General features: G+C 43.8%; 1 protein-coding gene across 2 annotated transcripts in view; it reads right to left on the bottom strand.

Annotated features, from left to right (window-relative positions):
• Nucleotides 1-7,188: 7,188 nt before the first annotated feature.
• Nucleotides 7,189-19,923, bottom strand: part of LOC123517628 (motor neuron and pancreas homeobox protein 1-like) — a 63,801-nt gene continuing 51,066 nt past the window's right edge. For both annotated transcript variants that reach the window (XM_045277922.1, XM_045277923.1), the window contains 2 exons: nt 9,846-10,006; nt 7,189-9,639 (listed from right to left, as the gene is read on the bottom strand). In XM_045277922.1, the coding sequence (XP_045133857.1) occupies nt 9,034-9,639; nt 9,846-10,006 (767 nt within the window). In that variant the 3' untranslated portion in view covers nt 7,189-9,033. The remainder of the gene's footprint in view (nt 9,640-9,845; nt 10,007-19,923) is intronic.

Raw genomic sequence — 19,923 nt, 5'->3', positions numbered from 1 at the left:
TATTCGTAGCAAAAGCCTTTTTTTTTCTCATATCTAAATCCTCTCTTTCCATTAAACGAAACTCCACATTTACCTACCGAAAACCTCCATTCCATTCACGTAAGCCCCCTTCTTACCAACGAAATCCCTCCTTTCACCTTCCACCCTTCCTTGTATGTTCATCACAACCACCCTATGATCACGACAACCCTGTACTCACCTGTCCTTAATTTGTACCCATCTCTCCCAGTACCCATACAAACCCTCTCACATACCAAACCCTGCACGTACTCACCAAACCCCTGCCACTAAGCACCAAAACACCCCCTGTCACCCACCACAACTTCCATTAACCCAGCCAATGCTTTCCCTGTCGTAAATCTGATACAAGTAAGATATCACATTAACATTATTTTCACGCCCGTTGCGAGTGGGAGGCGGTAAATCAGCTCCCCTCACGCCAACACCACCACGCGAATTACGACGTGCATATAATATTTACCCTTGATTATTATATACATTGGACCGATAGTTATATACATTCACCTGTGATAATGACTTGTCCTCACCTGATAATGCTGGGGGTGATGGTGGTGGTGGTGGTAGTGGTAGTGGGAATGACAGTGACCACTTTTCTTTCCCCCTCGATTTTTCCCCTCCACCTCTCCACTTGCTTTGCGTCATGGAGTGGTGGAGCAGCGGGTTTGATTTGGGAGTGAGGAGAGGAGTGGTATTAGCTGGCTGGTGGGAAGTGAGGGGGGCGGCAGTGACAGGGCGGGTGTGGTGGGGGAGTATGGGTGGAGGGGAGGTGGGAACGCAGCGTGGCGCCGAGGCTCAAACACCATTTCGGACGCGTTCTCACTCATTCCTGCCTCATTTTTCGCGCCAATCACGACGTAATGGTGTGTTTTGACGAGTGATTGATGCGTCTGTTTGATATCGCGGCAATTAAGCCTCGCGCACCCAAAGTTACTGACGGCAGCACGATGGGCGGCCGGTGCAGTAGTGGGCGGGTTGGGCTGGGCCGGGGAAGACCACTCACTGCTTCTGCCACTGATTGGGCGGGTTTGACATAAACACTATTACTCTTTACATAATTCTAAGCGTGTTGGGTGGTAAGGGAGGCATTGTGGTACTTTATGATTAGCATGGGCGGGAATACCATCGTTGTATGGGCGTGCCGGGCGAGGATAACAGTATTTTATGAGATGTGTAGGATGGATGGGGTGAATGTTGTTTTATTGGGAGGTATGATCAAAAGTGAACAGGGAATGCTATCATCCTGTGTTGGTATGGATAGAAACACTAGTGCATTATAGACAGGATTGGAAAAAACACATAATTTATGACTGATGAATGGGCGAAAACCACTTTTTTTTTTATCGGCAAAATGAACAGAAACACCACTTTTATATCGGCTGAGTGGGCAGAAACATCCATTTCTATCGGGTGAGTGGACAGAAACACCACTTTTTATGAATGGTATGGGCGGAAACACCACTTTCTATGAACTACCGGTATGGGCAGAAACATCACGTTCTTATCGGCGAAGTGGGCAGAAACACCAATTATTTATCAGTTAAGTGGGCAGAAACATCACTTTTATGACGGTATGGGCAGAAACGCCACTTTTTATTTGTGGGGTAAGCGAGCTAACAAGGGTCGCCACCTGATCACGTGCGAGCTGCAGTCGAGTTGTTTTCCCGCCAAACTTTCTCGATAATCGTGTTGTTCTCTCAATTACTTAATGAATCAGTTTGACGGACATCAATAGGGACGCGCTGCATGATCTGACCCGTGCTGCTGCGTATTCATGACGGATGGCAAACAGGAAACAGAACCAGTGCGGCTCATCCTGTGGGGAGTGGCGTTGCGCTGATGTTTGTTAGGTTTTTCTCTTTTTCCGATAGATGCTTTGCTTGCTTAGGAGCCGCGACCAAGTATGTGTTTTTATTTTTATGTAAGATAGAAAAGTGGCTTAAGGCAACAGAAAGAGTGAGATAAAACGGCCCACTAAGTTGCCGGTCCCCGTACAGGTTCGAGAGAGTTAGCTAAAAGAAAAAGATAAATGTCCTGAAACCTCCCCTCTTAAATGAGTAAGTGTTCGTGTGTCACGTTTCCATTAGAGATGAATAAGGCTCAGTTACTATTATGGTTCTGTTCTTTTCTTTTTATATAAGAGGAAAGCTGGCCAAGGGTAACATAAAGAGTGAACTAAAGAATAATAAATAAATAAGGAAAGCTGGCCAAGGATAACATAATAAGTGAACTAAAAAAGTAAATAAATAAGGAAAGCTAGCCAAGGATAACATAAAAAGTGAACTAAAAAACTAAATAAATAAGTGAAAAAGCAGGAACGTTAAATGAATCTTAATACTCCCCACGCATCAGATCGCCTGTCCTTGGTATGCGTGTGACGGTTCATGTAACCTTTGAATCCAGTGACAGTATTGAGACTTCCTATAGTGTGAATGCTTGTGGACACTCGTTTTGAAAATGATGCCAGTAACACACAAAGAACCAATTGTCAACAAGTGCACATGTCTCAGGTATATATGTGTGTGTGTGTGTGTGTGTGTGTGTGTGTGTGTGTGTGTGTGTGTGTGTGTGTGTGTGTGTGTGTTTGAGTGTTTGTTTTCCCGGGTGATGGTGGGGCTGTCTGATAACAATAATTACACTCAGACGCGTGGTGTTTACTTCAGTGTCCCCCCCTCTCTCTCTCTCTCTCTCTCTCTCTCTCTCTCTCTCTCTCTCTCTCTCTCTCTCTCTCTCTCTCTCTCTCTCTCTCTCTCTCTAACGTATGCGCAATGGTCGTGCACGCAAGTGGGAAGCTGCAGAAACATGTTTACCCAACCAGACATGACGGCAGGACGCAGGACAGTGGGGAACGGTGTGTGTGCTGTACATGGAAACGATTGGCATGACTGGTGGACAGGTGTGTGTGGCTGAATGTGCGTGTGTGTGCGTGTGTGGCAGCGAGTACACAGTGATACGAAGGGAAGGGAAAGGGAGGGAGAGGAAGGGAGGGTGTTGGTATGTGCTTGTTGTGGTGTATGTGTTTATGAAGGGAAAGAAGGGAGGGGGTGACGGTAAAAGGAAGAGAGAGAGAGAGAGAGAGAGAGAGAGAGAGAGAGAGAGAAAGCGTTACTATTGTACTCCAAACTGCCAAATGAAAAAAAGAAATTAGGTTTAGAGATGGTAGTGCTCTTCTCTCTCTCTCTCTCTCTCTCTCTCTCTCTCTCTCTCTCTCTCTCTCTCTCTCTCTCTCCGCGGACGTCCCCCGAAAAAATTATAATCCCAGACTAATCCTTGAGGGGCCATTGAGGTTAAGTCAGCCTCATTTTTACCTCATAGCGCCTCGGAGGGGAAGCAGGCGGGTGGCAGAGTGGCAGGGTGGCAGCACGTGTCTCTGGCGTTTGAGGGAAGGGCTGTGGCGGGCTGACGAGAAGGCAAGAGAGAGAATAATAGTGTTAGGTGTCGATTGGGTTTTCATGTTGTTTGTGTATGTGTGATTGGAATGTTGGGTGGTGTTACTGTGTGAAGGGTAATTTTTTTTCTTGTTTTTTTTTAGTATAATTTATTTCATACTGAAGTTTTGTTTATTTATTTATTTGCTATTACGTCTGTACTTTCTCCCAGGTTACCGTAATAACTGGTTTCTATCAGAGGAGACTAGTAACGTTTATCTCTTTATTTTTCAGTTGCTTCCAGATTATCAGTGTTGATTTAGTGTTCCTTACCTTTTGCAATTTTTTTCCTCCTTTAATTTCTTCAGTGTGGCGTTAAAGAGTGGAATTATTACAGGGAGATTTGGTGTCTTACTATTATTTGTCTCCGTTTCCTTAAGCTCTTCAGGGCGACGTTAAGCCTCGAGATCCTGCCCATCCCTGTTTGTCCAGCCAGCCCTCAGCCGGTGGTAATTAGGCTGGGATGTGTTCAGCTACTTTTTTGGTGTCTAGATGTCTCTTGGATGTTTTGTTGAATGAGTGGCGGGTGTTGTGTGCAAGGAATCTTTTCGTGGCGCCACATAAGAGGTGTTATGTGTAAGACTAAGACATTTTAGTATTGATGTTTCATATTTTCAGTGAGATCATCAGATACAATTACTTATGTGCAGAGTTGTGTGTCAATCCATTGGTGTAAGTAGTTCATACGACTAATATCGGTTTTTGACTGTAACATATATTCATTTACTTGCCTCTTGACCTGTCGGAACAGATTTCTTTCCTATACCCACACGTCCGAGACTACTTGACCCCTTCAATACCGTGACGCGTTTTCCTATTCACTCTGGTTAGTATTTGGTGATTTTATACAGGTTCAGAAACTCATATAGAGATTAAAATATTGAAGACTGTGGCCATTAATCTTCTGACCTCCATAGATCCTTCCTAATGTCAATAAAATCGTGTAATCATACCCAAAACTCAAGGTAGAAATGCGTTCCAGTAATGAAGGGATTGAAAAAGATGCATTTCATATTATCACGTGATTCTTTTTTATATATACCCGAGGCAAAACAAATCAACGAGACGTACTTATTGCTTTATTCATTATCAATAAGTAATGTCACCTGTAATTTCTCTGAGATATAAATAAATGCTGCTTTTAATCTATTTATTTTTCTGTGAGTATTTTGTGGTGACGTGGTGATGGTAGTGATGGTGGTGGTGTGGCAATTGTAATAACATGTAGGGAATGAATGGGGACGAAGAGACAGAGATTGGTGTGATAATTGAAGTTGGAGTGAGGTCACAAGAAGGGCTACTGGTGATGAGGGAGTAGTGGGTCATGAACGGCTGCTGGTGATATTGGCTGGTGAAGTGGCACGGGTGGTGATGAAGAGTAATGAGACCAGAGTTAATGAGAATGTGATTATTGGTGATGTGGGGGTTATGAGAGCGCGTGGAGGTGATGAGTGGTGATGGGAAATGAGGGTGAGTGATGGTGATTGGTGGTGATAACTTGGTGACGGCAATGAGGGATGGTGATGGAAAGTGATGAGGTGACATTTGCAACGCGGTACTGGTTATGGTGACGGGTGGTGATGGGGTGGTAGGTGGTGGGTGGTGATGGGGTGGTGGGGTGGTGAGGGGTGATGCTGGAGGGTAAGGAAGATGGGAAGTGGTGGTGATTATTATTATTATTGTTTATTATTATCATTGTTGTTATTGTTATTATTATTATTATTATTATTATTATTATTATTATTATTATTATTATTATTATTATTATTATTATTATTATTATTATCATTATTATTATTATTATTGTTGTTGTTGTTGTTGTTATTGTTGTTGTTGTTGTTGTTGTTGTTGTTGTTGTTGTTGTTGTTGTTGTTGTTGTTGTTGTTGTTGTTATTATTATTATTATTATTATTATTATTATTATTATTATTATTATTATTATTATTATTATTTATTATTATTGTTGTTGTTGTTGTTGTTGTTGTTGTATTACCACCACCACCACCACAACCACAAGTAAAATAGTTATAACTGCTTTGTTCATCAATCTGTGGAAGGATTGCAGAAGTCTTAATAGAAGTACAATAATATTAGTCGCCCTTTTCATTTCTAGAATCACAAATCTTTCCGATGATGGAAACATAAAAACACAAACACAAAACAGGAAATGCTTAAATTATGTCATTGATCTCTAAGTAACCATCCAGCGGTGCCTGAGGTGCATCCCACGTGCCCTTCCAAACACAGCTGGCGGTACTGGCAGCATCATTGGTCGCATACAGGAACACACTACCTTCTTACAACCTTCTTTGTGGACGCTCCTTCCTCCAAGATGTAACACTCAGCCATATAGATGAAACAACCAGTGTTTATTGACAATACATTGCCGAGGTCTCTCAACCACTTCCTTATTCATGGTTGCTTTTGTGTTTGTCTTCTTTGTTGATCTTCCTCTAAGGGTGAGGCGCGGGGTGTATCTGGCGCAGAAATAGATTCATCATTGATAGCTTAGCCTTCCCATGTCCGAGATGTTGTCTGTTCATTAGTTCCTGCATTGTATTCTGTCCAGGTTAAGGGAAGGTTCTCGTGTTGTGCAGCAGAGCGTCTTGTGAGTGATGGTAAGAGAGATAAGGTAGTGGTAGTGCTGAGCCATCACGCTGCACCCGACGCCAGGCAAATGAGTGCAAAGACAGATGAACGAGCACCGGTTAATGTTAGACAGACGGCGTGAATTTTTTATGACGAGAAAATAGTTTTGTTTGAGCTGAGAAATTAGTGTGCCATCCTCTCGCCCTCCTAATTAAGGTAGCCAGTCAGTGTGTGTGTTTTTCCAGTTTTTATGCCGGCAAAATCGGTCATTATAAAAAGTACATGAATCATATTAATATTAATGTTGCATAGACATGACCAAATTAATACATGTAAAAAGTCTTCATTTGTGCAAGTTAATGGCGCGGTGGATAATTCCTCGCTGGACAAACACAGCAAGAGAGAGAGAGAGAGAGAGAGAGAGAGAGTGGGGGCAGGAGGGAGAAGTGTCATTAATGTGAGTGCCCAGCTTCCTCTTTGTCTCCCACTCGAGAAGTAAGCGAAACTAAGGAAGGTTCTCATCATCGTCATCATCATCAGCCTCTGCGACAAGTGTAGGAAAAAGTCCAGCCGCCACGGGTTACGATTACAGAGTTAGAGCATTGACCAGTGAATGGATTGAAAAGTTGATGAATACCATTTGATACGAGGAAAGAGAAGAAAGAGGGATGGAGAAGGGGGAGGGAAGTTAGTGGAGGGAGGTAGGGAATGTTGGAGGGAAAGGAGAGAAATATGTGACTTTATGTAGCAATCTAGGGAAATTATTTGGAATTAGGGTAAATAGCAGCTGGTCATGAGACTGAGTTCCTGATTGGAGAATGTATAGTAACGTCTGTTTGTCTGTCCGTGTTTGTGAGGAACTAAATCGATGAATAAGAGATGAAATGGAATAGCAGGATAAAGTCACCAGTACAAGAGTGCAATGGGACAAGGAAGGAGGGAAGGAACTGAAGGCTGTTAGTGTAGAGTAGTCTCCCACAGTCCTCCGTTTCTTCTCACGTTGTCTCGAAGCCTCCTCGGGAACGCTAGGGCGGTCGACAAGGAACATTGACTCGGGTAACGGATATCTTACACACACACACACACACACACACACACACACACACACACATTACAGTACATTTAATTAAGGAGTAAGTATGAAACAAGTTCAAAGTGTGAGTTACTCGTTTATTTTTTCACTATGTATAATTACGAGAATGAATGGAATTAGAGAGAGAAAGACAATTTGATGTAATAACCGTAGAGGCGGAGAAAGTGATTCCCGCCATGACCCGGCGTGTTGACCAGCCTTGAGGGGCACCATCACGCCGCGGCCTTGGAGGTGTTTCGCTTCTCCCACACTTGACCATTCATCCGTAAGAAATTTTAATTTTATTTTAAGTTAACCTAGCAGGTAATTTGTTTGTTTTGTATGCGTGTGGCCACGGAGCTGCTGCTACGTTCAGGAGGAACAGTGTGCTCTCAGGGCGGCTGGCAGGAACACAATGACACTTGCTGTTTAGTTTCGGCCGCTGACTGGGACCTGTTTTATGGAATTGTGAAATAATCTCAAGGAAACTGGAGTGTGTGTGTGTGTGTGTGTGTGTGTGTGTGTGTGTGTGTGTGTGTGTGTGTGTGTGTGTGTGTGTGTGTGTGTGTGTGTGTGTGTGTGTGTGTGTGTGTGTGTGTGTGTGTGTGTGTGTGTGTGTGTGTGTGTGTGTGTGTGTGTGTGCTATGCATGCCCCGGGGCCTAACAGGTGTCTTATGAATAGCCAAGCCACGTGTCTGAAACTCAAGCAGGTTGTCTAGAAAAGCAAAACCAAAGATCCGAAGCCCTTGGTGTGAAGCTGACAGGAGGTGTGTATGGCGAGGAGAGGCAGATGTGTGTCGTGTAAGCGTCTGCTCGTGGACAGTGATGGAACCCGTCTGTGAAAACTGTGGGAGCGGCGGGTGGGAGGGATGCCAACTGGAGGTAGAAGAAAATAGAGGCAGAGAGAAAGCGAAGGAAAGATGAGGACAGAAAAGAATGGAAAAAGTAGGATGAAGGGTGTGGTGAGGAAGAGTAGGGGGATATACAGGAGGGAGTGATGGGGGAATGAGGGGTAGAGCGGTACACTATACATCTAGGCGAGCTGCTGCACAAGACGAGATACACAAAGATTAGAATGTTTTTCTTATTTCTTCCTATGTACACTTAGGAAACACTTTTTTTTTATAGCTTCGTCTGCTAAGGAATAGCCTTGGAAGTTTGCAGTAGTGTCGTGAGCCACACTGTCACCACTTGGCGGTGACTTAATAGTCCGCCGCGCGTCAACTGGTTTAAGATTGCACTTTTTCCCTCGACTTTTTTTCTTCTTACAAATTTTCCATTCGCGGGGTTGGGCGTGATTTTTTTGTTAATCGCTTATTGATAATGATGTACGAACACACACACACACACACACACACACACACACACACACACACACACACACACACACACACACACACACACACACACACACACACACACACACACACACACACACACACACACACACACACTCCTTCCTCGTTCAGAATTATGTGAGAATTGGATAACCTCACCTCACACGTGGATAAGATACAAACACATAGTTAGCTCAACCACAGCCCGTCACTCCAGCACTGCCCTGCAGGCGGCAGCGGGAAGAGGACGTTCACTTTTGTCAATCACACGACGGTCTCTGAGTCACGATTAGCACACGTTAGTGGCTCTAAAAGTGCTGCAGCCTTGTCCTTAGTACAGCTGCAGATTGATTCGCAGTTAGAACATTTCAGAGGAAAGATAACCTTGTCTTTAGTGACGCTACGTTATCTGTATGTGAGTAGCACTGGTGTGGGAACGTTCGAGGCATAGCTGGTGGTGGTGGTGTGTTATGGGCGGCTGATGGTAGTGCCTGACAAAGGGCTGAGAGAGCATCACGTAGGTGGTGGGCGTCGAGAGCGGCGGCCCTGGATATGGGATGGAGAATGGGGCATAGCCAGGGGGAGCCTCTCATGACACGTAGGGACGGTAGAGGTGCTCCGCTTCAGGGGGCAGCTTTGTGAGAAGGGCGGCGGAGAGTGGCACATGCTGGTACTGCCCCGAGAACATGGAGGAGCCCCCTGACGCGGAAGTGACGGTCGGGGGAGCCTGGGGGGGCGGCACCACGTGGAGGGCAGGGTGTGGTGGGTGCGGATGTGGTGGTAGAGGATCGTACATAACATCGTAGCGTCGTGGGTCAGGTGACGGAGCTGCAGATGACGACGACTCTGCGGGCTGTGATGGACTGCCGGGGGACATGGCCTCCTCGCCCCTGCCGCCCCCAACCACCACTCCCCTCACGCCATCCTCACCTCCCACTGTGTCCTCCTGCACATCAATCTCATCCTCAGACTCCACACCGCCGCTCAGGGAGGTGTCATGAGCCGCCGTCACTCCAACGTCCCCAGTGCTGGAGTCCTTCCCGCCCCCACCACTGCCGCCGCCTGTCACGGTTCCCCTTTCCTCCTTTCCGCCTGAGTTCTCCTTGCCGTCCTTTCTCCCGTCCTTGCGCGTGTCAGTTAGCGCCTTCTTGCTCCGTTTCCACTTCATCCGTCGATTCTGGAACCATATTTTGACCTGCGAGGGAGAAGGAGGAAAAGAAGGATGAAAAACACCAACTTGACGAGACGTGACCTGACTATAGAGACCCGACCAGCCAGTCAAGTTACGTCGATAAGGGAACACATATAATAGAAAATTGAATAAGATAAATCGAGTTTGTAGATGTCAGACTTCAAAATTCTCCTCCTCCTCCTCCTCCTCCTCCTCCTCCTCCTCCTCACCTGGGTCTCCGTCAGCATGAGGCTTGTGGCCACCTCAAATCGTTTGGGCCGCGATAGGTACTTGTTCTCGCGGAAGTGTTTCTCGAGCTCTAGCAGTTGTTGGGAGGTGAAGGCGGTGCGGGGCCGGCGCGTCTTGCCTAGTAGACTGTGTTGACCCATGCCTGCAGGGAGAAGGAGAGAGAAACGTGAATGTTGTGGGATAGATTAGTGAATGTCTCTCTCTCTCTCTCTCTCTCTCTCTCTCTCTCTCTCTCTCTCTCTCTCTCTAAAAAAAGAAAAAAAAAGCACTAGAGTAAGTAATCACATAATGCGCTGATCTATTTCACTTCTCTATCTGACACTCATGTAGTTTTCTCCTCTACTGCCATCACCTTCCCTTCCCCGTCCTCCTCCTCCTCCTCCTCCTCCTCCTCCTCCTCCTCCTCCTCTTCCTCTTCCTCCCTGGTTAGTGTGTGGTAAAATGCGCAGCTAAATATATGTAAATAACGTCACGGCGGAAGGAGAATGAAAACCGCGCCAAATCTCTCCTCGTCACGGAAATGGTTTGGAAGAAAAAGTGGCGTTCGCTCCCAGATGGTGGGGCGATATTATTGTCGAGGGAGGAGAGGAGAGGAGAATGGCCGTGGTCTTTGAGGGGGAGACAAAAAAAAGGATAATAAAATGTGTAAATGGACAGAGAGAGAGAGAGAGAGAGAGAGAGAGAGAGAGAGAGAGAATATATATAATGTGGTTTTAGTAATATGAACAAGAAAAAAAAGGTGGTTTTAGTAATATGAACAAGAAAAAAAAAAGGAGACTGAGTGAAGGAAAAATAGTAGAGAGAGAGAGAGAGAGAGAGAGAGAGAGAGAGAGAGAGAGAGAGAGAGAGAGGACATATGGGGGTCACGGTCAAATGGCGCGCGACTAATGACTCATAAAATATGTTTTTGGGGATGATCACTAAGACCCTCCCATTCCCTCCCATTCCCTCCTTCTCTCCCATCCTCCCTCCTTCCCTCTCCCTCTCATCCTCCTCTCACATCTGCCAACAAGCGCGCGGATAAGCTGCATCTCGCCCTTGGATTTGGATGAATGGGGTAAAAATGCGGTAGTTTCCTGAGAGTGAGTGAGAGAGACTGCAATAGATAGAGTGAAGGATCAGAGGTTTAAGTAGATGATAGAAAGATTAGCTGATATCCCTGATTGTTTAATTATGAAGGCGTAGTAGAGAGAGAGAGAGAGAGAGAGAGAGAGAGAGAGAGAGAGAGAGAGAGATCCTATTTCATTATTATCAACTTCCTAGATTTTTTTTTGTATATCCTGACCTCTACTATCCTTTCTCTCTCTCTCTCTCTCTCTCTCTCTCTCTCTCTCTCTCTCTCTCTCTCTCTCTCTCTCTCTCTCTCTCTCTGTCTTGATTAAACGCCGTCAATTTATTCATTACACCACTGTCTCCTCTCTCTCCCTCTCTCTCCCTCCCTCTCTCTCTCTCTCTCTCTCTCTCTCTCTCTCCTTTCCCTCTGCCTCCCTTTTACCCTTCCTTTTTCCTTCCCTTTACCTCTTCCATCCTTCGTCTTATCGTTTTTTTTTCAGTCATCCATCTTTTTTTTCTTTCTTACTTTCATCTTCATTTTTTTTATCCTTTCACCATCAGAATACAAGCATTTAATTACTCAGTATGTAAATGTTAGTTGAGTGGAATGCAGATGGGCTGAGGAACGATAAGACGATGGATTGATGTAGTAGGTTCATACAGAGCTTTAGGTTAAGTTATTAGATAGGAGAGAAGGTAGATATTTGAATAGGATTGCATATAAGACACCAATAAGAATGACAGTCCATAAGTATTAGATAGATATAGTAAAGAAAGACATTAGATAGTTGAATAGATAAATGTTGATAGGTTACTCAAACTTCTAAAGAGAGAGAGAGAGAGAGAGAGAAAGAGAGAGAGAGCATCGTCCCGCCCAGACACTCACTCTAATAACAACACTTTAGCTTCCCCCTTCTCCCCCACTCCTCCCATTTCTCCCCCCCCCACCCTCACCCGTACTCCCCTACCCATGACTCCCACCCACCCACACCCCTCCGAAAAAGGTTGATCTCCGCAACTGTTTTCGTGATGAGTTTCTATCTATTGTCGAAGATGAGAGAGAGAGAGAGAGAGAGAGAGAGAGAGAGAGAGAGAAGGGAAGAAGGGAGTGGAAGAGAGGGATTATCTATTACACCCTCCCTCCCCTTCTTTTCTCCCATACTCTCCCTTTCCCTCTCCCTCTCTCTCCCCTCTCCCTCTCCCTTCCTCCCTCGCGCAAACAGCTGAGAATGGTGAGTTATTCATCTGTTTGGTTTGGCCGAGCTGAAGTTGTCGAGGCGGAAAATCACTTGTATTGTGGGAGAGAGAGAGAGAGAGAGAGAGAGAGAGAGAGAGAGAGAGAGAGAGAGAGAGAGAGAGAGGTGGAGGGGGATGTAGGGTGTTACTAAAGCGCATCATTATCTCCACAAATCATTATTCTTATTTTTATATCATTGTCGTCACTTATTATTATTATTATTATTATTATTATTATTATTATTATTATTATTGTTATTGTTATCATTATCGTCATTACTATCCATTCATTGTCACTTTCCGCATCATCATCATTGTCATCATTATCATAGCTGTCATTCTCAGTATCATCATCATCATTATCAACATCATTATTTAAACTTCCACCGCTCACCACCACCACCACCACCACCACCACCCCACCTCCGGCACCACTACCACCACCACCACCATCACGATCAACACCACCACCACCATCACAATCAACACCACCACCACCACCGCCAACACCACCGCCAGCCATTTATTTTATTTGTCATACCCACTGAAATATATGGCCAGGGATAAATTTTTGTGAGTTTTCCCTCTTCCCTCCCTTTATCCTTCCCCTCCCTCTCTCCCTGTCTCTTTCCCTCCCTCCGTCACCCTCTCTCTCTCTCTCTCTCTCTCTCTCTCTCTCTCTCTCTCTCTCTCTCTCTCTCATCCTTTCTGTTTTCTGTTTCTCTCTGTGTTTTCGTCTCTTTTCCCCGCGTTCGTTCGTTTCGGCGTCGCTGATTCGCTGACTCAGAAGCAAATGAAGCGTCGTTGATTCGTTAATAGTACGCGAACATTTCATCACCTCCGTTTTCTAATTACTTAGCTCGGATGGATTGTTGGTGCGTACATAAATTTATCGTTATTTTCATTCCCGCGCCGTGAAAACATAACGCAACACAACGAAAAGCAGCAAAACAAAACAAAACAAAACAAAACACACACACACGAAAAAAATAAATTGCACATAGTTTGAAATCGTTTTAATTCTTTGTTTCGTTGTTTATTCCCTAAATAGAGAAAATAACAAAAATATACGTTACATTTATGACGTATATATATTGCCATTTTTCATTCTCCTTTTTACCATTACACAGTGCGATGCTATTCTCTCCAAAAACACGCTATGCAAAATCCATTCTGGCTCACGAATGTACTTGAAAGTGGCCGATACCAATAAAATCCAAACGTTTCATAGATAACCAGAGATGTGAAAGATGTACATTGTTTTGTTTACCGGAGGGAGGGACAGAGGGACAGGGACCAGGAGGAGGAGGAAGAGGAGGAAGAGGCACCATAAACCTTGATGAATCTGACAAACATTGTGTGTCCGGCGGGCGGGGGGCGACCAGACGGACTGCACCATAAATACACGGCAACACGAGGATGATAAAGGTGGTGGGAGAGTGTGTAATGGAGCGGCGGCGAGTAGAATCGACCGTGTATCAGTGGTTGATTATACTACGTTCTTACCCTAATGTTTACTGCCGAGAGGGGGACGCCCAGCCCACACCAGCCCAGCCCAAGCCAGTCCAGACCAGCTTGTGACGTGGTGGTGGTGGTGATAGTGATGGTGGTGGGTTAGAATAATGTTATGTGGTGTTATTGTTATCCTTATCTCATCACAATTTGTTTATTTACCTATTTCTTTATTTTAGTTTTTTGTCATTGCTTTGTTCGAAATTTTATCGCGATTATCTTTTTGTTTTATTTATCTATTTATTCTTTTTACATGTTTTCTACTTGCCTTGATCCTCTTTCTTCTCCTCCTCCTTTTTCTTCTATACTCAAACAAACTTCTCATTGTGCATGTATTTTTTCAGCTTTTGTCATTACTTTGTATGTTATGTTATTCTGATTGTCTCATCTACTACTTTCTTATACTTTCTTTTCCTCCTCCTCCTCCTCCTCCTCCTCCTCTTACTCCTCTATATATTCAGACAATACTTTCAAGAGTGTATGAAGTCCGTCAGTTTATGCTTAATATGACCACATTCCGAACATGCTTTCCGTTAGTACCCAAATTATATACAAGGTACATCCTTCAAATATACAACAAACTTCCTTAACACCAAGAACATCAAGTTGTGCTTGTTGCCTTTCCGTTGTAAAACCCGAATGTTATCCACTGACTTAACCTATACTTCCTTTAATATACGCAAATATAATGAAAACAGAAAATCGACCAATTAAACAAAATAACCAAAATTGTAAGTGAATATTACCAAAAAATGCTCAAATAACAATACAGTACACATAAAAACCCTTACATGCCAATTTGACGCCTGACTCACTTCGGCAGCTTTGAACAGAACGTGTAGATTAATTTAATCGACACGTTCTGTTCATTCACGTGAAAGTGAACGTAACAGCGAACACCTTATCCACACGTCAAGTCTCTGGTGATGCGTGTTAAAGGAAGATATTGGCTTTTTTTTAACTTCAGAATTGGAGAGAGAGAGAGAGAGAGAGAGAGAGAGAGAGAGAGAGAGAGAGAGAGAGAGAGAGGATAGGAAATATATACAAAGCGCCAGCGAAGTAGTATAGGATCATAAGGCGCGGCGTTGCAGTCCCCCATGGCTAGCAGAGTCGCCCGCCTCCGATACTAACACTGTAACCGTAACGCAGGTAAACGAAAGTCAGATTTGTAATAACACACACACACACACACACACACACACACACACACACACACACACACACACACACACACACACACACACACACACACACACACACACACAGTTAGCTACTTCCGCCATTACTTCTGCAAACAGTAGATTTTTCGGGAATTTCACACACGTTTTTCTGTTTAACATTTGCAGAATTGGTCCTACACACGTTATTCGGCGATCAAATATACACTTGTCTTTGCAGTGAATAATTATACACTATTTTGATAATATTAATCGTTTTACTGTGATACATAACAATTCACTATGACAAAAAAGGACTATATACAGTCTCTTCAACCACCAGAAGAAAGAAAGGATTTAAAACAACACATTTTTCCCTATGTATAGTTAGTATAATACTTAGATATCGCTACTGAGTAAAGAAAAATATGTTACACTGATTTGTGATTATAAAAAAATTTACTCAGTAGCAAGATAAGAGTTAGAAAAAAAAGGCTTCGAATATAGTTTCATATAACTCATTCATTACCACAGAGTATTTCCAGGCTATCGTTACACCATCTGGGTTGAGAAGAGTACCGTGAACGAGCAGATGATTGTAACAGAGGAATTGCTGCAGGTAGACAACTTTAGCACCTTCAGGAATAATAGTTTTCAATCTTAACAAAATATCCTAACGGTATCAAGAATAACACGAAGCCTCTAGATTGCAATGTTGGTGGGATTACACATGATTTTGGTCTGCATTTGTATATGTGGTGCAGATTCTGTTACGTTTGTATTTTGCGGTTGCGGAAAGTTGTTCAGTGTTTGAATTTGTGGATTTACGTTTGCGGCAGAGAATTTCCGTTTGTGGCTTCTAGATCTCCACTCAGGGACGTGTAATGAAGACACACCAGAAGAGGAAATGCATCACAAATATCTGAAGCTACTTAAATTAATGGTAAGAGAGAGAGAGAGAGAGAGAGAGAGAGAGAGAAAACAATATATAACAGTTTATTTAAGAGCAAGAGATATCATATGCTACCTTTCAAGTAAAGGAGACTCTATCAAACCAACTCACCAATGTAGAAAACCTTAATTCAATCCCTGGACACCCAATAGACAACTTTCCTCCGCGCCTCACAGACTTTATGCACCTAGAGACCAGTGGAGTTGCCGCGTTACAATTCCCTTCACTGCATATCTGACCAGGAGATTACTAGTAGCTGTAAACACTGTCTCTCTGCATCAATGAATAGCAACGGAAAGGTGACAGTTGGGAGCGTTTGGTACAGTAGGAACAGCCCCGTAGAGTAGGAACAGCACTCTTCGCGAAGTTCATAACGAGTAAAGATCGAAAGGGGAGGTGATCCAGTTAACGGAGGATTACGTCAGTGTCTTAACGATGCCTATTGCTGAGAGAGAGAGAGAGAGAGAGAGAGAGTGTGTGTGTGTGTGTGTGTGTGTGTGTACGTTATGTGTGTGTGTCATATTATTTCCACTTCCAGCCTAACACACACACACACACACACACACACACACACACACACACACACACACACACACACACACACACACACAGCGCGTCACAATGCCTCTTTACACTCCATCACCGCGGCGGCTTAAGCTCTTTGTCGCCACTCAATAGAACCACAATTAATCAACACTCCCTCAGTCCCTCCATCCCTCCTTCCCTCCTTCCTTCCCTCTCTCTAGTTCCCTCCCGTTCCCTCTTCTCATCCCTTTCTGTCCTCTCTCCCTCCCCTAGTCCCCCCTCTCTCTCTCTCTCTCTCTCTCTCTCTCTCTCTCTCTGCCACACACACAGAGACGAAGACAGAAGGTGGAGGAAGGGAGAAAGGAAGGGAGAGTGTGGAGAAATATTTTGTATACAGATGTAATAGTGGGTAGTGGTGAGTGTGTGGTTTTCCGAGTGAGTGCGTTTAGTCATTCTCTCTCTCTCTCTCTCTCTCTCTCTCTCTCTCTCTCTCTCTCTCTCTCTCTCTCTCTCTCTCTCTCTCTCTCTCTCGATTTCTTTTTTTTTAAGTCGTCTGGTCTTATCTCCGTGATTTTTTTTTTTTTTTTGACAGTCCTTCTTTTGTTTCCCCTCCCTTTTTTCCCTATTCTTTTCACTTCTCTCCCTCACTTCCTTACCTTGCTATTTCCCTTCCCTTTCTTTTCCTTCCTTTTGTCCTTCCTGTCTTCACACCCTTTACAATTTCCCTTACCCTTTCACTTTTCCTTCTTATTCCTTCCAATACTGTATCATTTTATCACTCCGCTGCGCTCAAAGTTACGGAGCAGGCGTCACTTACCCTATTACGCCACCCTGCCTGATGCCTTTACTCCGGCGCCACAGAGCCACAATGGGGGGATGCTGTCGTTTGGCTGGCGTCATTAGAACCATTAGAAGAGCTCTCTCGTCTGGCTGATTAATTACACTTAACATCTGGTGACGCGAATCCATGGATTTATCACAGTTCTTGGAGAGAGAGAGAGAGAGAGAGAGATGGGAGGTGTGCGACGATCAAGCTTATAAGGAAGGCGATAGTTTGTGTTAAAGGAATCGAGAGTATTGCTTTGGATCTAATGCTTTGGTGTGTGTGTGTGTGTGTGTGTGTGTGTGTGTGTGTGTGTGTGTGTGTGTGTGTGTGTGAGGTTTTGATTTTAATTTTTTTTTGAGAGAAGATTTTGAGCTATAAGAGATGGTATCGACCTGTGTTTGTAGAGAATATGTTACATCTTTCGTTATTATTTTTTTTTACATAATACCGGTAATTTGTTTGTTTGTTTGCTCATTTATTTACCTCAGTATTTATTTTTTAGGTATTTGCATGTGGTTTGTTTGTGCATATTGTGGCCGCGTGTGTGTGTGTGTGTGTGTGTGTGGGGCTAATTGTGTGCTGGTGTTCACTGAGGCACGCCGGCACCCTGCCAACTCTTGCCAGTCTCCGCCCCGCCGCCAGCGACTTGTGTGCGGTCTTATGAAAATCGTTGTTGAATGATATTCTTGTATTTTTCTGAACACATTTGATAAAGTGTAACGGGATAGTGACCTGGTTCAGTGTTTGACAGGAACTTTATTTTAAAAAGTTGAGCAGATTTTAGTGTGCTATTTATTAAATGATGTATAAACACAAATGACTAAGTTTCATCAGCTTGCGATTCGATCTTATCCGCCGTTGAACCTGACTGTTGCCATTTGTTATTGATATTCTCTGGGTCTCTAACGTGGGTAGGAATTCTTATCTAAAAACCTTCTTGTTTCATGTGAAGCCCTTGATGGTTGGTTTCATATCTGTTCACGCTTAGTCGTTCATGCCCACGGTGATGGAGACAGATTTTTGAGAGTAACGCTTTCACAATGACTCATAAATACAAAGGTATTGGTTCCGATGTTTATGATATAAGTTTTTGGCTGCAATACTATCTTGTCGCTCTCTACACAGCTTACTGTTTACAACTCCACTAAAACGAAAATACGCAGTAGTAGCAATGTTCAGGCGTCGCTCCGTGACACGAGCCTGTTCAGCAGGGAACGACGATGTTAACAGCCGCTTGTCCTGCGGGAACAGTGCGGCGTTTGTCGTAGTTGTGTGCTTGGTTATAACTGTTTTGTCCAGCACGTGTCCAATTCACGTTTCTTATGAGCAATGAGGATTGAGCGACAGGCGACACACTGGAGGGACACACGCCAGGGAGCATGCCCGATATATTCCCTACTCCACTCTGCCACTTGCTAAGCACAGCAGTTACCGGGAAAAAAAAGTGTCAGTAATTTATCCACAATGGGTTCTTTGGAAAACGGTGTTGCAAATAAAATTGTTCAGTAATGTTCACTGGAAAAAAAGAAAAGAAAAACAGTGAAGAAAGATGAGCATTTTTTTTTTTTTTTTTTTTTTTGTGTGAAGACTTTGAAACAAAAATGGTGGTGAGGGTCTCCGTGGCGGTGTCTGTATTGCAAACCACATCATTAAAATAGAGTAGCGGAAAACGTTATTGGTATAGTGTTTGCTTCCCTCAAGGACAAGCGTGTCGTCAGGTAGTGGAGAGCGTCGCCAGCTCCCACTCATTATAATTACAAGCAGACACGTTATCTCATCTCTGGTCTTGAGGAGCCTCTGATAAACCCATTCAGATAAACTCTATCATGACTGTTATTACGTTTAGATCTAATCAAGTCTTCCGGTTCGTAACGTACTGGCATTCCATTCTCTGGGTGGTGGAGGAGGCGAGGATTGGGAAGCGGGGGATGGGGGGTATGAGGAGATGTTTTCGATAAGTGGTGGTTGTTTGATTGATTATAATGACGCCTCAACAATGGGGTCAGAATTTCTTTTTGTCGCTTTTACAACGAGATCAGATGGCGCCATGCTCGGTATCTGCTTTACACAGACTCCTTTTTCTAACTGTGTGGATTTATTATGTATCTGTTTGTAAAGTGAAAGATGGTGAATGTCCGGGTGAAGGCTGGGTTGGGTTAGGCAATGGTGGAATTTTAGTGGAATTGGTGCTGCTAGACTAGAAAAATCATCTCTGCCTTGTTTGTTGGTTTCTCTTATCACTGTTGCTTTAATCTCGTAGGTCATATTGGCGCTATATGACCCTTGTATTGCGATGCAGAAAATATCAATCAATTCATCAATCTTTCCTCGTAAATCAAGTTCGAGTACCTATGTTAAGGGATCTGGTAAATGTTTAATTCGTCTAGTCTTTGACGAAGGCACGGAGGCGGCAAAAAACACCACACATCGATCAGGTGAGGGTGTTTGGTGAAAGATAATATATCACTTACTGTACAGGTGTTTTATCAGTTATAATGACTCATTACGGGGTGTGTGCGTCTTTGTCTTGTGAGATAGCTGAGGACACTTTGTATTGTTTTCATTTTTATATACAGACGAGATGAGCTGATTGATTAACGTATGAAGACATGTTATAATACTAAAGCTACACTGTGATCTCGAATTATATCTTGACACAGGAAAATACCTATACACCACGTGGGTCCCTAGGTTTCGTGTAAAGATTCTCAAAATAACTCTGAGCGTGTTGTCATGGTATCTCGGTGCCCGGAGGCTACAGTGTAAAGAGTGTTTTTTTTTTTTTTGTGTGTGTGTGT

The sequence above is a fragment of the Portunus trituberculatus genome, chromosome 42 (assembly GCF_017591435.1).
Source record: "Portunus trituberculatus isolate SZX2019 chromosome 42, ASM1759143v1, whole genome shotgun sequence".
In the NCBI taxonomy this organism is placed as follows: Eukaryota; Metazoa; Arthropoda; class Malacostraca; order Decapoda; family Portunidae; genus Portunus; species Portunus trituberculatus.
Note: the sequence above shows the minus strand (reverse complement) of the source record. Positions and strands in the feature narration are given on the sequence as shown.